This window comes from Lithobates pipiens, unplaced genomic scaffold, assembly GCF_037356315.1.
Source record: "Lithobates pipiens isolate NorthernLeopardFrog02 unplaced genomic scaffold, aLitPip1_a1.2 Scaffold_19, whole genome shotgun sequence".
In the NCBI taxonomy this organism is placed as follows: Eukaryota; Metazoa; Chordata; class Amphibia; order Anura; family Ranidae; genus Lithobates; species Lithobates pipiens.
The window spans coordinates 180,422,392-180,440,294 of record NW_027507764.1 but is presented as its reverse complement, the minus strand read 5'-3'; the positions used below and the strand labels follow the sequence as shown (position 1 = coordinate 180,440,294).

Below are 17,903 nucleotides of genomic sequence, written 5' to 3'. Positions count from 1 at the left end.
TATATTATGGAGATGAGGAGAGCATTCTGCAGTCTTGTTCCAAAGGTGACAAAGCTGCTATTCTATAGAAACAATACTGTGAAGGAGTTTTGTTACCCTAGGACAGAAGAGATGTTACTGGCAGGATCACCAGGTAGAAATACATTTAAAAAAGCCTGCAAAAAGTAAACAAATGCACACTCCACATCTAAGGACTGGTAAGCTGCACTATATTATATTTTTGTTCTTGGTTTTAGATACATTTTAGGTGCACTTTTAAATGAACATCTGGAAGGCAAAACAGGTAAAAAAGAATAGATATAAATAAACATAATGTAATTAAAGAAAAAGAAATGTAAGTCTATGGAAAGCTTTTTGCAGCAATTTGATTCCAGTGATTGTCAATATTCTAATTGGGTAGTGTCCTTCTAAAGCTGAACTCCAGGCACATTTAAAATATAATTTCACCCAGTTATCTATTCATTAATGCATTAGTATAATTGCCTGAATCTCCTGATATCAGCCTCCTGTATTCCTATGCACAGAAGGACTCTGGGAGAGGAATGATCAGCACTCTAAATCATGGTGTTGTCAGTCTCAATTTGAACATTGTAGTGATTCTCCTTCAGACTGGGTTCACACTTGTACGACAAACGTTCCGACATTGGGAGCTAATGTCGCATAACATGTGAAGATCAATGTTTCCCTATGAGAGCCATCTTAACTGGTTTGACACAAGTCGGTCTGACTTTGAAAATGCTCCCTGCACTACTTTGGTCTGACTTTGATCCTACTTCAGCCCATTAAATTTCACTGAATTTGGATCAAAGTCGGATTGCGGTCTTAACTGATCTGACTTTGGCATTCGACTTGTGCTCTGAAGAGCTTGAAGGGGAACCCCACGCCAAAATAAAAAAAAGGCATGGGCTCCCCCTCCAAGAGCATACCAGGCTTGTATGGATTTTAAGGGGAACCCCAATGCCAAAAAAATGAAGTGGGGCCCCCAAAATCCATACCAGATCCTTATCCGAGCATGCAGTCCGGGAGGTCAGGAAAGTGGGTAGGGATGAGCGAGTCCCTCTGGAACCGTACCAGGCCACATTCCCTCAACATGGGGGGGTGGGTGCTTGCGCCCCCCACTCCAAAGCACCTTGTCCCCATGTTGATGAGGACAAGGGCCTCTTCCCGACAACCCTGGCTGTTGGTTGTCAGGGTCTGCGGGCAGGGTATTATCAAAATCTGAAAGCCCCCTTTACCAAGGGGGATCCCAGATCCCAGACCCCCACCCTATGTGAATGAGTATCGGGTACATTGTACTCCTATCCATTCACCTAAAAACAAGTGTCAACAATAAAACACAGTACACATGTTTTTAAAGTAATTTATTAAGGCAGCTCTGGCGTCGCTTCCGATTTCTTCTCCCCTCTCCAGCTCTTCTGCCTCCTCTGCTGATATCTTCTGCCTCTGCCAATTCTTCTCTCCTCTACAGGTCTTCTCCGCTGATGTCTTCTAGCCCACTCCAGTACTTCTCCCTCTGTCTGCTGTCTTCTGCCTCTGCTGGGTCTTCTCCCCTGTCTTCTCGCTCTTTTGCTGGGTCTTCTCCACTGCCTTCTCCCTCTGTTCTTCTTCCAATGTTGACTCGACACTCTCTCCCGCTCTAATGCTGGGTGAGCGGTGTGCCACTACTTATATTGGCATGGGGTGGGCATCATCCCCCCTTATGATGTCACCATCCGGGGCATGATGGGCGGCGATGTCATAAGGGGCGTGGCCTCCATATGACTTCACCCAGAGAGGAGAGAAGAACTGGCAGAGGCAGAAGACATCAGCAGAGGAAACGCCGGAGCTGCCTTAATAAATTACTTTTAAAACCTGTGTACTGCGTTTTATTTTTGACACTTTTTTAGGTGAATGTGTAGGGGTACAATGTATCCAATACTCATTCACTACAGGTGGGGGGCTGCATCCAGATTACGATAAGCCCCCTGCCCAGAGAACCCAACAACCAATAGCCAGGGTTGTCGGGAAGAGGCCCTTGTCCTTATCAACATGGGGGTCAGGTGCTTTGGGGTGGGGGGCGCAATGCCCCCGCCTCAAAGCACCCACGACTCCATGTTAAGGGCATGCGGCCTGGTGTGGTTTGGGGGGGGAGCGCTCACTTGTCCTCACCCCCTTTCCTGACCTGCTGCGCTGCGTGCTCAAATAAGGGTCTGGTATGGATTTTGGGGGTACTCCACACCCTTTTTTTGAGGTGGGAGTTCCCCTTAAAATCCATACCAGGCCCTTTGGTCTTGGAGGGGGAACCCATGCCGTTTTTTTTTCAAATTTGGTATGGAGTTCCCCCTAAAGATTCATACCAGGCACAAAGTGCCCACATTGTTGGGATCAGAGTCAGATTCCAGTTCATTGAAGTCAGGCAGATGTCGGACTTCAAGTCGCAGTGCAAAGTTGGATCCACAGTCGTACAACTGTCGTGTCGTACCAGTGCGAACCCGGCCTCATTGTCCAATCTCAAACTGATTGGAAGCTGATAACCACACTGTGTTGCCAACTGCAATGGAGAAAAATCAGATCATCAACCACAGGTGTGCTAGGTTCACTAAAGTGGTTGAACGGTAATTCTTTGATAAACAATCCACATATATATGCACTTCAACTATGTATTTAGTTGTTTGTCTGGACTTCAGCTATATGACGACAAGAAATGACAATTTGTAGACCTCCAGTTTCTTAGAAATGACATCTCCTAGCCACATCTGCCACTCTGAGAAGTACTGGCAAACCTTATAAGGCTTCATAATGGCTTCATAATAATGATTATCTAATGTTTATTTTACGTCCCCCAAACAAGTTTCATTAATTTTCAAATGTTTTCTTTTTTAGGTGTTCTACTTGTTTTGGCACAAGCGGATAAAAAAGTGTTTGCAGTTAAGGAACAGTATCCAACCTTACCATCTTACCAGATTCTGAAGGAAATTACTACAAATGCAGAAATGGTGACACCAGGTGTTATTTTCAATCCTATTCGGAAATCTACAAGATCTGGCAATCGGCAGTCTGTGAAATCATCAGACCCAGTGCCTCCACTTCGCAACAAAGCTGTTAAATACAATGCCAGGCTTACAACCACACCATTTTTCAATGTTCAGGGTGTTACACATTCAGGAATTGTGCAGAAATCATTTGGAAATATGACAGATGGGTTATTTGGGTCTACAGAAGCTTACCTCAAACCTGAGCTTTTTACAGGCTTTCCAATGAGGACTACAACTACGAATGACCATACTAGCACTATTCTTGCATTTCTTAAAGACTCTTTACTCCGTGCTGGTACTTTGCAAAGCCTTTCTTCTGAGAGTTCACCTACTCTTGCCAGTGAAATGTCAAAGAATACTGAACCAGTGTCTGTGCCTTTTAAAACTCCACATTATAAATTATGGGATGTGTTAAATCGCAATGGTTCCTTGTTCTCCATTAGACAAGGGAACGATGGAACTTCTCCAGCCATTACAACAATGACTACACTACCAACATCTCTGCAGACTTCTATGGATTCTAAAAGCACCATATCTGATATTGAAAGCAGCAAGGAAACTGTCATCAAGCCTCATATAGTATCAGAACAAACTACCACATTAGACTTGACTGTGCCAACTAATGTCACCACCAAAAACTCCATAACTATGTCTACAACTGGATCCACAGCTACTGGGAATTTCCTCAACAGGCTGGTACCTGCTGGAACATGGAAACCTGGTGCTCCTGGAAACATTTCACATGTAACAGAGGAGGGCAGTCAACCAGCACACCGAGAAACTATTTGCCTAAGCAAAGTGGATATTGCCTGGATATTCTTGGCCATTAGCGTACCAATATCATCATGTTGTAAGTATATTTCTTTTTCTGCATTCCAGTGCCAGTGTGTCCATGCTTGGCGCTCGCAGTTCACCCAGCTGTGTTAAAAAAATGAATGAATATTCAATTTCCTAACACTGAACGGCCTCTCCACCAATCAGGTGCTCAGGTCTGTTACCCGTCACCTGATTGGCTGAAGCGATAGGCGCTGTGATTGGATGCCTACCAGGCGTCCAATCATAGGAGAGGATGGGAGGATAGAATGGGAGAAGACATCAAGGACATGGAGGAGAATGGAGGACAGGACACCGCCCGCTGCCGTCACCCGCTGCCCCACCGAGATAGAGTAAGTGCTGGGCAGAAGGCAAGCAGGGGGGCACAGTGGCAGCATTTGATGGGCACAGTGGGAGCCTTTGATGGGCACAGTGGGAGCATTTGATGGAACAGTGGCAGGGTTTGATGGGCACAGTGGCAGCACTTGATGGCACAGTGGCAGGGTTTGATGGGCACAGTGGCAGCATTTGATGGGCACAATGGCAGCGTTTGATGGCACAGGGGCAGCATTTGTTGAGCAGGGTGGCAGCATTTGATGGAAAAGTGACAGTGTTTGATGGAACAGTGACAGTGTTTGATGGGCACAGTGGCAGCGTTTTATGGGCAGAGTGGCTGCATTTGATGGGCACAGTGGCTGCGTTTTATGGCACAGTGGCTGCGTTTGATGGCACAGTGGCTGCGATTGATGGGCACAGTGGCTGCGTTTGATGGGCACTGCAATTGATAGGGTTTCTTTTCCGAATTTCCCAATTTGTTTGCACCCCCCAAAAATTTTGGGCACCAGCTGCCACTGCTGCATTCTCATTTTAGGAATATGTTACCAGAAGCTTTAAATACAGCATTCTGTAGTTTCTGTCCTCATTTCTTCACACACCAATAATCCCAATCTACTGCAAGAACATTTAGCTATAGATGTGGCATGCAAATCAATTTTTCTTAAAAAGGAAAAATAAAGGGAGGAATGTGTCATTGTGTTTTTCAATTGGAAGCCCAGTAGTTTTCAGAGGATGCTAGGAAGGCAAAATTGATTTAAATACAATTGTTACAAATAGGAATATGTTACATGTGCTTCTATTAATTTTTACTTAAGTAATTATTTGGCAGCCACTGGCTGACTTTGAATAATTATATTGGGTTTGTTTCATGCTAACTTCAGCAAAAATCTGAATTAGATTTAAATCATTCATAGAGCAATTTTTTGTTAAACTTTCCCTTTGGACCCAACTGCTTCCATGTAACATAACAGAGAATAGTTTCCATCTGCCCAGCTGCTATTGCCGTGACTCATTGCCATATTAGGGATCTTGAACTGTATTCAATACTGGTAGGTGTCCAAGCTTTGTCCAGCAGTCCTAAGACAAGCATTCAGGAAATTTGAGAGATGCCTACTTTCACAGTGAATAAGCTGTGGAATACTGTATGTAAATGAGCATTGGTTGGTCACATTTATCTACCTAGTAAAAAAAAGATAAATGCATGCATTAAAAAAATAAAAAAAATAGTGCATCAGAGACAAATAATCATGGGGGCAAATAATGAGGATCCATAGTAAAACTTTGATGGGACTACTTTGAAAAACAAAGGGCTACTGTTATTCATGTATAGAAACAAACAATGCCCGAACAGATTCCCTGAAGAGGTGAGCAGATGGTGCACTGACTTGTGGTGTCTTCCTAGCACGGGAGAAGCCGGCAACTGTACACATTTTATTATTGCAAGGGGAGTACAGAAAATACAGAATCTTGCACATTTCGGCAGAGAAGTATGTCTTTTTTTTTTTTAAATCATACTTACCTACATGGATGCAGCATCGATGTGATGCTGCATCTGTCCCCCACTGTCTCTAAGCCTGAGAACTGAGCGATCAAACACCACTGATCGTTCTGTTCTGTCAGTCACCCGCTCTCTGCTCTGTCCCTCTGCTGCACTTCTCTTTTAAGGCTAATAGCTGAAATGCGTAAGTTGCTGTATTTTCTGTAGTCCACCTACAATAATAATATAATATAATCTACATTCAGAAGAACGAGTTGTCGGCTTCTCGCCTACTTTCTCCATGCTATTTACTCTCTGCTAGACACTACAGCATTTACTGCACACTGCGCTTTCATTTTACACACCATTCTATTCAAAATTAAAGGTGAAAGGAGAAACAGCAGACTGATAAAGGTATATCTTTGTCACTCAGCTCTCCATGTCTATCAGCATGATTCGATATAGAAAAGGAGCTCCGCAGCACAACCGATGTTCTCCGGGTGTTGCTTCTACTTCTGCCATTTTGAGCTTTACATTACAGGCACTGCAAAAGTCTGATGCCAAGTGAGACTCGGGCACTTACACTGCTTGAATTAAAAATATAGATTCATATAATTATGTATTAATGAATACAGCATTGCATTAATTGTTGTTCCTTATGCCTGCCTAGAGTTCAGCTTTAACTTAAAATATACCGTAATATTTGTTCAAACATATGTATCATTATTACTGTTATTACTGGTGTGCAGTGACATAGCAAAATGCCATATAACACTATTAACTGACCAATGTGTTTCTAAAGAGAGGTTCCTAACTCCAGTCATTGTAAGGATCCGTAAAGAAAGACCCAGCTTGCAGCATTTTTTCCAGTTGATTACGGAGAATCAATTGGAACATGAGTCATTCTGACAGATGAAGTTGTGCTCTTTGGAAAGGCACTTTCCAAACATACAGAGCTCTTGACCACAGAGGAATGAAGCTAGGAAAGTCAGTAGAGAGAAAATGAATTCTTCTTTCTACGTAGCAGAAGTTGTGTTGTGAATACTGTAATATGTATACAATGATTGTTAGGAAAAAACAAGAGTGAGCCCATGGGACATAGTTGAAAGCACCCGATTCAAAATAATAAAAAATCAATCATTTGATGTTGTAGCAGCGGACTGCTCTTTGCTTTGGGATACCAGCGAAGGATTCCGGACACAGACTGTTATTCTCGCCGACTAGAGACACCCAACCCCGACTAATGCCAGCAAGTCAAGTGCCCCATCTATAGATATTGACAGCGTATTTATAATTACAATTTCGGCACATTTCCTTTTACTAAAAGTTAACTCTTCAACAATCCTTAAAACAACTTGGACACAGCCAATCACATAAGTAAAGATTCGTGGGTATACGACAGCGGTGAGATTGTGGCAACATCATATGATGAGCTTATTACTGTGCAGCTTCTTCTTTCACTGTCCAGTCATGGTCTGAGGTGGGTCCAGGACAACCTGAATTTAAAGAAAGTGGGTTGATGCTGACCATCAGACTGAGGATATCTAATGGCAGAAAAAAGGACCACAGGAGACATTTCTAGATTGAAGCTGGAACCTGCATCAAAAACTTGTTTTTTTATTTTAGCCTTAAATGGGCTATTCATTTGCATTTCATTTTTGCCTGGAGTCCTGCTTTAAAGCCCAACTCCACCTTTTAAACATTAAAAAAAAAAAAAAAAGCAGCTCAGGCTGCAATACTCACCATCAAAAAGTCTATCTGGCTGTTAACCCTTTTCACCAACAGCGATGTAACGCCTATGTTGGTATACTTGTCAAGTAATCTGTCAGCTTACTGGTCCATAAGCACCAGAAAGTAAAGACTTGACATGTTGGGCAACTATTTACTCAACGCTCTAAAATTAATTTTAGTATATGAAATTATGCTGCATGGAGAGTCCACAGTCACAACCGTACATGACAGTTCGCCATTCGTAATACTCTGCTTTCAGAAAACATATAATGTTTTAGGGCTTTAATTAATTAAATGAATGTGCATTTGCCATTTTAACTTGTGCGGGGAAAAAAGCAAACACTGTTCTGGCAGTGAAAGAGTTAAAGGGTCGATCTACCCATTCTAGTGTTGCATATGTGCTTGTTTCTCCTAGTTCTGAGAACGTGTTCTCACTAACAGCTTCTGATTTCACCTAATAATTGAGAACCACTCTTATTTCCTAGTAACGTGATTACTATGACAGCCAGGCATAGTGATGATTGTGAGGTGCGCCCCTCTAGTTCTGCTCGAGCTGGACTCTAGTGGTCATTAGAAAAACTCTCTGACCGGTTGGGTAGTCAAGACACCATGAACAGTGTGTGGATGATCAAGAATACAAAAGTTTATTCCAGCTTAACAGAATAATATGCAATATACAAAAAGAGGTCATATAGGGGAAGGCCCCATGAACAACCAATCACATTCAAGCACTATGTTAATACAATATACAATTAATATTAACCTAAAAGATATTCATAGTAATTCTGCCTAGAGACAGACTCAACGTCACTATGTTTGACCTTATCACCTTGGCTTGAGGCCAATGTTCTCAACACACAATATATGTTCTTAATGTCCAGCAACTAACCGCAGACGCATCCTGCTTCACACTTCGTCTTAGCACATCTGGTAATTTTAGCACAAGCTTAGCATGAGATGAAAACATTTTCTAAAACATTATCTTCTAAAACAGACCTACCTTCCCTTACAATATCTAAAGAGTAAATCTACAATCCCTTACAATGATTAGGGATGAGCTCCGGCGTGTTTGCATGCTCCACGTGCAGAGCCTGCCAGGAAGTCGGCGCAACGCTGTGCTAATCACAGGCAGTGAGACATTGCCCGATCTCTGCAACCGAACATCAGGGCAATGTCTCAGTGCTTGTGGTTAGTGCAGCTAGTGGGCTCTGCACGTGGAGCATGCAAACACGCCGGAGCTCATCCCAAGTGATGATCACATGGGTTTTTTCACAAAAACAAACCCACTGGCTCAGCTGTTATTGAACCCCTAAAAATTAAACTTGCTGCAGCTGGTAAAATGACAGACAGAAAAAATTAAGAGCGCTTTCACACAAAAAACTCAGACCGATAGCGCTAAAACCAGATGCTTTTTGGGCGCTAGCGGGCGCTTTTAACCCCAAAAAAGGGTTAAAAACTTCCCGTTTTGCATCGCTTTCAAAACTCTTTTAAGGCACTTTGAAAATGCTGGCCATTCATTCCAATGGACACGGCATTTTGGGTGTGCCAAATACAGCACTCCCAACCTGCCCCAAAGATGCTGCGTGCAGGACTTTTCGTAACGTCTCGCAAGTGCACCGCCCCAGTGTGAAAAGACACACTGGTATGAATGGGAGGTGGTTTTCAGGCGCTTTGCAGAGGCTATTTCTAGCACTAAAGTGCCTGAAAACCACCCCAGTGGGAAAGAGGTCTTAATGTATGAGTTAAAACAAGAAAAAACAATCAGTTAGTGAGTGTAAAATGCTTTATGGGAAACATGTTTGTCCATGTACCAGTTGATAACATTTGCTGAATTTAAAACTTAATGGAACGGTGTACTGTACTAAATAAAAATCTTCTATTTCCTTTAAAACAATGTAAACATGATTATGATAGGCAAATTCATTTAAAAATTGCTTTCAAATTATCAAAAGATGTGTTATTAAATAGTCTGCTAAAATGTAGCAAATATGTAAAGCATTTTTATAAAGGCTCCAGCATTATAAATCCTGCAAACTAAAGAATCTTTACTGCCACCTACTGGGCATTATATGTATTGCTGCATATACAATAAATGTACAGTACTGTAGATTTTAAGAGACTCACAGGACGCAGCTAAATATCATCAAGACCTACTGGGGGGATTTAATTAAACTGGAGCACTCAGAATCAGGTGCATATGTGCATGGTAGCCAATCACCTTCTAACTTCAGCTTGTTCAATTAAAGTGTTACTAAACCCAGGACCCTGCATTCACTATATCTGGTCTCCCACAGTACATGGAAATGTGATCGTTTTAGGCTGAGCTCACAACCGATCCCCGGTATACACAGAGAATTATGCTATTTGGCCCCATTCTTTTGTCCCATATGGTCTTCTTGGGGAGTGTGACCTGTTCTGCGATTGATGGATACTGGTTTTCGTGTATAACCTGGCTTTTGAAGTGATTTCCAGCGTTGAGTCCCAAGTTCCATTGCTTGTTGGCCTGACTGCCCCACAGTCTCCTTACATCAAAGCGTAATTGACCCTTGGAGTGTATGTTCGCTTGGGTCAAATAGAGTCGGTAAGCCTACATCTGTTTAGGGTGGTGGTATCGGCACCAGGGTATTTGCATTCAATATTCCTGTGGATTGGAGCACATCTTGATTTTTCTATTGCACCAAGGGGGATTGTGACTGTTTTTCCACTAAAGGACTCTTATTCTTTTCATATATATGTTCACATTGTAATTGTTCAAACTATAATTTTTTTGTCAATAACCATTGGAGTTTATATTAGGCAAAATACACGGGTCATACATGTGATATTTGCACACATATCTTTTTTTTTATTTTAGCGCAACACTTTCTTTTTATAGATAGTTTTAGGCTGGGTTCACACTATTGCGGGGATCCCGCATCCAATTTGCATCAGCAGGAGAATGTGACCAGCTCTCTATGGAGTCGGCTCACATATCTCCGATGTGGCTCCAGTGTAAATTTGCACAGGGATCCTGTGCGTCTTTTGTTCCGTTTCAGGTCTGAATTCAGCCCAAAATTTGGGTTGAAATCTCACCTGAAACGGTGAACCAGGATGCACAGGACTCCTGCTGTGAGCCGCATCGGCATGCAGTGTAACCCGAGCCTGAGTAAATATAAACTGCTAAATGCAAGGGTGACATAAGAGGTTTTCCCTTGGGGTGAGTTCTTGGAATACGCCAGGCATTGAACAGAGTCACTAATCTTTGCACAGGGTAACGCTTCGCCCAAGGGCGTGCTCACCAAAGCCTGAGGACCAGACAGGAGCCGCGGTCATGTGAACAGTGAAACATTTCCTAAATCCATGATGAGGCACATGTGTGCAGTACCCGAGATGCGGAGTTCCTCTTTGCTTCCTTGTTCCATGTTCCTACACACACTTGTACTAATTTCCAAAAGACAGGTAACACTGCTCCAGGTTGGAACACAATCCACATACAGGAATCTCTGTAGTGGTTGTTCACCAGTGGCGGCCCATCCATAGCGCCGCCCCCCCCCATCCATTCGTCCGGCCCCCTGATCTACATATCAGGATGCTGGACTATGGATTCCAATGGGGAGGGGGAGTGTTTTTTTAAGCACCTGATTAGAGCCAGAGGCTCTATTAGGCTTCAAAAAAGGGTGGGCTCGGGCGCAGAGCACTCAGTTGTGTGACGATAGCGAATTTGTTTTCGTTATTTTCACAAAAAAGTTCCTCCCCGCCAATCAGGAAGCAGATCGTGAGACCTGATTCCCAATTGGCCAGCGCGTCAGGCGATCCTATTGGATGCCTAATGCTTAGGAGGAACAGAGAGGAGACACACGGCGAAAGAAGCTGTAGCAGGATCAGACACCGGAGAGAGGAGGAGAGGACACCACAGCCTGCCAGCCCTAGATCGGGTGGGTGCTTGACCACTGGCCACACAGAGGAATGGGGGTGGTTTATGTTGTCAGTCCCGTGTCACCAGCCTCATAGGGGACGGGGGGGTCAGAGCCGCGCCACAGACCGCCCGGGGGGATTCTGTCAGTGCCGCACCTCTAAATGCCCAGGGGGGGTGCTTGTTGCCGCCCCCCCCAAAAAAAAAACCACCTGCCGCCACCCCAGCTTGCCACCGTCACGCAGCAAAGTAGAAAGAGTTGGCCACACACCACTGTTGTGGTGAGATGCTCAACTTTATTCCAAATATCAAACGGGGACAGTACAAGAAATCCAGAGTCTGCAATTGTTAACGCGTGTCCAGTCTTTCTGCACCATGTGGATAGCACAGGATTGGCATGTAGCAGGGGAATACAGACATTTTTATTAAGTGAATTAATGACATTAGCTGCATTCTTATGTATTCTGAATATAATTAGCTATAAAATCCCTTTATATTCTCTCTGGAATATGGCTTTCTCCCTGTTGCAAAATATTATTAATTCCCCAGTGTATATTATAGTTTATTCCACTTTACAGAGATTCATTATTTCTTAGTTTTGTAAAAGATCAGTTATTCCTTTGTGTAAAATGTAATTTACTTCTCCTAGCAGAGCATCATTAATTGCAAAATGTGCAATATAATCTCCTTACTCCTTTCTGAACATTATTAATTATTCATTTTATTTATTACTCGTGTGGTAAATATTTTTCTGGTAAGCACATTTATAAAAATAGTAAAGCAGAACTCAACTGTTGCAGAAATACCCTCCTCCCTCTCCTCTTTTGCACCGCCATATTAAAGATATGTCTGGATTTGTCACGGGGATCTTCCAGGTTATTGGAAACTGGCAAAGAACCTTGGTGCATCTGCATGTTGCTATAAATTTCTGCGTATGCACGCAAATGCTGGCAGCTTCTGGCAGATGGGCACTAAACTGCTGGTGGCACAGAGATCCGCTGCATGTGTGCAGATGTGACGCACATTTGGGGCTTGGTAACACACTGCCTCCTGGGATAGGCAAGAAACTATGAGGTGCTACCTTGCAGCCCAAAAATGAACAGAAAGGTAAACATTACTTTTTTATCATTTGTGTAAGAAGGAGGGAGGGACAAAATAATAAAATGTTGCTTTAGTGAGCTAATTTGCGCTTTAAGTTCATTAAGTTGCATATGTCAAAATCGAAAGGCTCTCAGAATTTAACAAAGACAAATGTAGGGAACGGCTGTAATATAATGACCATGTGTAGCATTAGACGTGGGTACTGACCAACTCAACCTATGATCCTAGGTCAGTGATGGCGAACCTTTTTGAGCCAGAGTGCCCAAACTGCAGCACAAAACCAAATTATTTACTTCAAAGTGCCAACACTGCAATTAGCGAGAGAGGGGGGCTGAGAAAGAGAATGAGAGAGGGGGGCTGAGAGAGAGAGTGGGTGGGAGAGAAAGAGAGGAGATGTGTGTGAGAGAGAGAGAGAGGAGTGTGAGGGGGGTGGTTAAGAGAGAGAGAGGGGGTTGTGAAAGAGAGAGAGGGAGTGTGAGAGAGAGAGGGGGTGTGTAAGAGAAAGGGGTGTGTGTGAGAAAGCGAAGGGGGTGTGTGAAAGAGGGAGGTTGAGAGAGAGGGGTGTGGGAGAGATTCTGAGAGAGAGGGGGGCTGTGAGACAGGGGGAACAGAGAGAGGGGCTGAGAGAGAGGGGGAACAGAGAGAGGGGGGTGAGACAGGGGGAACAGAGAGAGGGGACTGAGAGAGATGGGGAACAGAGAAAGGGAGCTGAGAGACAGGGGGAACAGAGAGAGGGGACTGAGAGAGATGGGGAACCGAGAGAGGGGGCTGAGAGACAGGGGGAACAGAGAGAGGGGGCTGAGAGACAGGGGGAACAGAGAGGGGGGCTGAGAGACAGGGGAACAGAGAGGGGGGCTGAGAGACAGGCAAACAGAGAGGGGGGCTGGGAGAGAGGGGGAACAGAGAGAGGGGGGCTGAGAGAAAGGGGGAAAAGAGAGGGGGCTTAGAGAGGGGGGAACAGAGAGGGGGCAGAGAGAGACGGGGAACAGAGAGAGGGGGCTGAGAGACAGGGGGAACAGAGAGGGGGCTGAGAGAGAGGGGAACAGAAAGAGGGGGGCTGAGAGACAGGGGGAGCAGAGAGAGGGGGCTGAGAGAGATCGGGAACAGAGAGAGGGGGCTGAGAGAGAGGGTGGGGGGTGAGAGAGGGGGGTGTGAGAGAGAGAGAGAAGGAGACTGAGAGAGGGTGAGAGAAAGGGGGACAGAGACTGAGAGAGAGGGGGGCAGAGAGAGGTGAGAGCAAAGAGGGGCGCTGAGAAGAGAGTGAGGGGGAGTTGAGAGAGAGACCTCTAGCTCTGTCCCTATCTGCAGTCCCTGCTCTGCCCCCTGCCCTAGTCTTTGTCTGCAGGTAGTCTACGTATAATTGTGCCTGGTACCTTCGATGCCAGTCTCCCCCCTTGATCCGGTTGAGCTCTCTCCTCTGTTCCATCCAGAGGCTCCCTCGCAGCCTGCGCCTCCCACCTGTTCTCGTCTTCTGGGCTTCCAGTCACCATGTTCGGCCATCAAGGCGGTGAAGCTCTTCTGTCCTTCTCGGGCTCTCAGGTTTGTTCACCTTCACCGCGGAGGCTGCGGTCGACCCACTCACTTTAGGCTCTAATAGGCATCAAAAAAGGTGACCTGCAAACGCCATGCTTGGCTTTTGTAATTCACCCAGGTGTGTTAGAACAGAAAATAATTATTCGCTATCCTAACGTTGAACCGCTTCTCCACCAATTAGGTGCTCGGGTCTGTTACCCGTCACCTGATTGGCTGAAACGACAGGTGCTGTGATTGGACACCTGACAGGAGAGGACGGGAGGAGACTAATGGAGTACACCGCTCGGAGGACACCGCTTACTGCCATCACCCCCTGCCCCACCGAGAACGGGTAAGTGCCGGGCAGACGGCGAGCGGGTGGGGGGTCACAGTGGTGGCATTGGATGGCACAGTGGCAGCATTGGATGGGCACAGTGGCAGAATTGATGGGCAGAGTGGCAGCATTTGATGGGCACAGTGGCAGCATTCAATGGCACAATGACAGCATTTGGGCACAATGGCAGCACTTGGGCACAGTGGCAGCGTTTGTTGGCACAGTGACAGCGTTTGATGGGCACAGTGGCTGCGTTTGATGCGCACAGTGGCTGCCTTTGATGGGCACAGTGGCAACATTTGATGGGCACAGTAGCTGCATTTGATTTGCACAATGGCTGCGGTTGATGGCATAGTGACTTTCTGCTTCCCAGATCTGCCTTCATCTTATTCCCAGCAGCAGCAGCAGCAGAAGGTAAAGGGGGGCACTTTGATGTAAGGTAGGGTGGGAGACTCTTGACTTCTGATGGTGGGGGGGGGGTTCTTCACATCTGACGTAGAGGGGTGGAGTGGTCTGGACATCTGCTTATAATTATTATGAGAATAATACAATTCTATGCCAGTTGAAAAGGACACCAATGATATCATCCACAAGAATCTTTGTTGTAGACTGCTCAGAAAGAACACCATGGCTGAATCATTTTCTGTCTGAGCAGTCTCCAATAAAGTCTATTGTGAATGATACCAGTGATGTGCTAACCTCCATTTCAGACTTGCACCATCTGCTACAGGGGTGTGAGTGGGCTGCATCAGACGGCAAACTAGGTTCGACGGCCTTTCGGCGGAGTTCCGATGGACATTCCGAACAAACGGACTTGCCCACACACAAGCGGACTAAGTTCGTTCGTTTTGAACATGATGATGTAAGACGGGACTAAAAAAGGAAGTTCAATAGCCAGTAGCCAGTTTTCCCGATAGGAGTTGAGTCTGTCGGACAGATTTGAAACATGTTCTATTTCTAGGTCCGTCTGATTTTTTTATGTGAAAAATAGATTAGCCCACACACGTTCGGATTGTCCGATGGACTGATTCCGCCGGACCTAGTCTGCCGGAAAGTCTGGTCGTGTGTATGCGTCATCAAGGGTTTTTATTTTTATTTTTAAATAACAAACATGTCATACTTACCTCCACTGTGCAGCTCGTTTTGCCCTGAACATCCTCTTTTGGGGTCCCCCGGACGGCACTCATGGCTCCTCCCCACATCAGATAACCCTCTAGGAGCAACGCTCTCCCGGGGTGTTACTAAGCGGGCGTGTTCCCAAGTCCAGCATTCAGTGTCCATAGCCACTGAATATATGACTCGGCCCCACCCCCCAGCGCTCACATCATTGGACTTGATTGACAGCAGCAGGAGCCAATGGCTCCACTGCTATCAGTCTATCCAATCAAGAGCCGAGAACCCCAGGCAGAGAGGCAGCGCGTCCCCGCGGGTCAAGTTCCAGGGCTCAGGTAAGTAAAAAGGGGGCTGGGGGGGCGGTCACTGCCAGGTGTTTTCTCACCTTAATGCATAGGATGCATTAAGGTGAAAAAACACAAAGGTTTACAACCCCTTTAAGTCTTATGTTATTACTAATACAGATAGCCCTTTGAGGGCAACCATAATGCTGATGCGGTCCATAATTAAATTGTGTTTGACACCCCGGCACTAAAGTCTCTGTACTAACAATCTGACATTAGTGCAGCAATCTCCCCTGTTGAGCTATTGTGTTCTGACAGGGGGATGGACTCCCGCTAGTACACTTCGGTCAGCGCCCTCTGTCACTGGCTGAGAGCGCTGATCGGGAGCCGGTCACCTGCTGTCCTTGCAGCATGCTCATCCAACAGATGCCGGTCAAATGGCTGGCTTCTGTTGGACCGGCTGAAATGCACAAGGGTCGAATAACATTCTGCCTGTGTGTACTAGGCTTAAGTAGTAGCTGATGATATGTACAGTTTTACTAAGACATGCCAAAGTTGCAAAATTGGGTTTGGCCATTAAGGTTTGTTTTGACCTTGAACATAAAGGGGTTAAAGGTTGTGGCAATAAAGATATTTATTATTTCATTGGTGCTGTTTTCAACATAGTAGCTATAAGGTGTAACTGCACTTTGGAGTTCATGTTCCATACTCCAAACCAAGTGTGCTGCACATGCACAGACCTGTGCGGGATACTTTTAAAAGCAGCTCAGCAGCTTTTTGACAACATTTCTCCCACAATTTTTGCAAGCACCTCAGTGTGATCCGATCAACTTTTGTACCACCACCCTGTCGGGTTTTTCCCAATTGATCAGTATATCTGGCAGCACTGATCAGTATATTCTGATGGCGGAGAAGTGTCACCCCTGTCAGAATACAATAACTCAGAGGGAGTGTGTGGATGGGGTAATCAGGTCATTTTTTTTCCATTCAATCTGCTGGTTGAACCAAAAAATTACAAAATGTATGGGCTATAGGGTTGCCTCCTGTTTGGGATTCACCCGGACAGTTTGGGTTTTGAATAATGTGTTTGGGTTTCAGTCTGCCTGAAACCCGAACACATTATTCATATTGGGCTGTGGATCCATAAGTAACCAAGATAGTCACACTGCAGGCGACTGTCTGGGGACAGGTTCAGCATCACTGGGGAGGCAGGACCAAGAGCAATTTGGCCACAACCACTGTTCGTTGCGGCACGCTATGCGTACCGCATTACTACTCTACTTGGGGCACCCAAAGGTGTCCCAGGCCGCTAAATTGTTCGGGTTTGGCTGGAAGAAAAGGTGGCAACCCTAATGGGTTACCTAAGCATCGTGCATTTACGAAAGCTTTATTCCTTTTGTCATCTAAAACAAACTTTATTATGGGTAGCAGATGACAGGTGCCCACATTGCAGGTTGTATGTATGTACCATGAGGCACAGGTAAGTCAGTGACTAGGATGGTAGATTTAGAATGGGCATCAAGCCTTAAAATGTACCAACTGTGATAAGCCTTTCCTTATTGTGCCCTATTGTGTCCACCACTGGACTTCTGTGGCTAAATTCCGCAAGAAAACTTAAGAGGATGCAGAGAATTTTAGGAGTTATCAGAAGACTTCTTGTAGTTCAGAAAATGTGACAGCATCCTTCCTGGCTCTTGTTCGGTGGTATGTGCAGATTAAAAATTAGCCCTCTATATTAAACAGACCCCATGCTGCTCCCAGCGACAATATCACAATGTCAATCCAGCTCCCTTTGGATACATTAACTTTGAGAAGACATGGAAAGCTTTGCAGTAGATAACATTTTTTTTTTCAATTACAGGACTTTGGAAAGTATAAATATTGAATGCTATTAATGGTTATTTTTTTTATTTTAAATAATAATAAAATAAAAATAATAAAAAATAATAAAATAAATAATAAAATAAAAATAATAAAATAAATAATAAAATAAAAATAATAAAATAAAAATAATAAAATAATCTGATAACGTCTTTAGCATTAAACCAGTACTTTTTTTATGTTCTAAATAATAATAAAAGAAAAACTAATAAAATAAAAATAATAAAATAATCTGATAATGTCTTCAGCATTAAACCAGTACTTTTTTTATGTTCTATTTATTACTTCCACACAACACTACCCGCAATGTACAAATATCATCAGGTTGCTTGCTGAGAACTGGTCAGCATGGAAACATGAAAAATTCATGACAGTACAGACATACTGTGGGGATAGGGGGGGGAAATCTGTAACT

General features: G+C 44.5%; 1 protein-coding gene across 2 annotated transcripts in view; it reads left to right on the top strand.

The window, feature by feature from the left end:
- Positions 1-17,903, top strand: part of TMEM108 (transmembrane protein 108) — a 269,761-nt gene that overhangs the window by 228,336 nt on the left and 23,522 nt on the right. For both annotated transcript variants that reach the window (XM_077491524.1, XM_077491525.1), the window contains one exon: positions 2,863-3,864. In XM_077491524.1, coding sequence (XP_077347650.1) covers positions 2,863-3,864 — 1,002 coding nt within the window. The remainder of the gene's footprint in view (positions 1-2,862; positions 3,865-17,903) is intronic.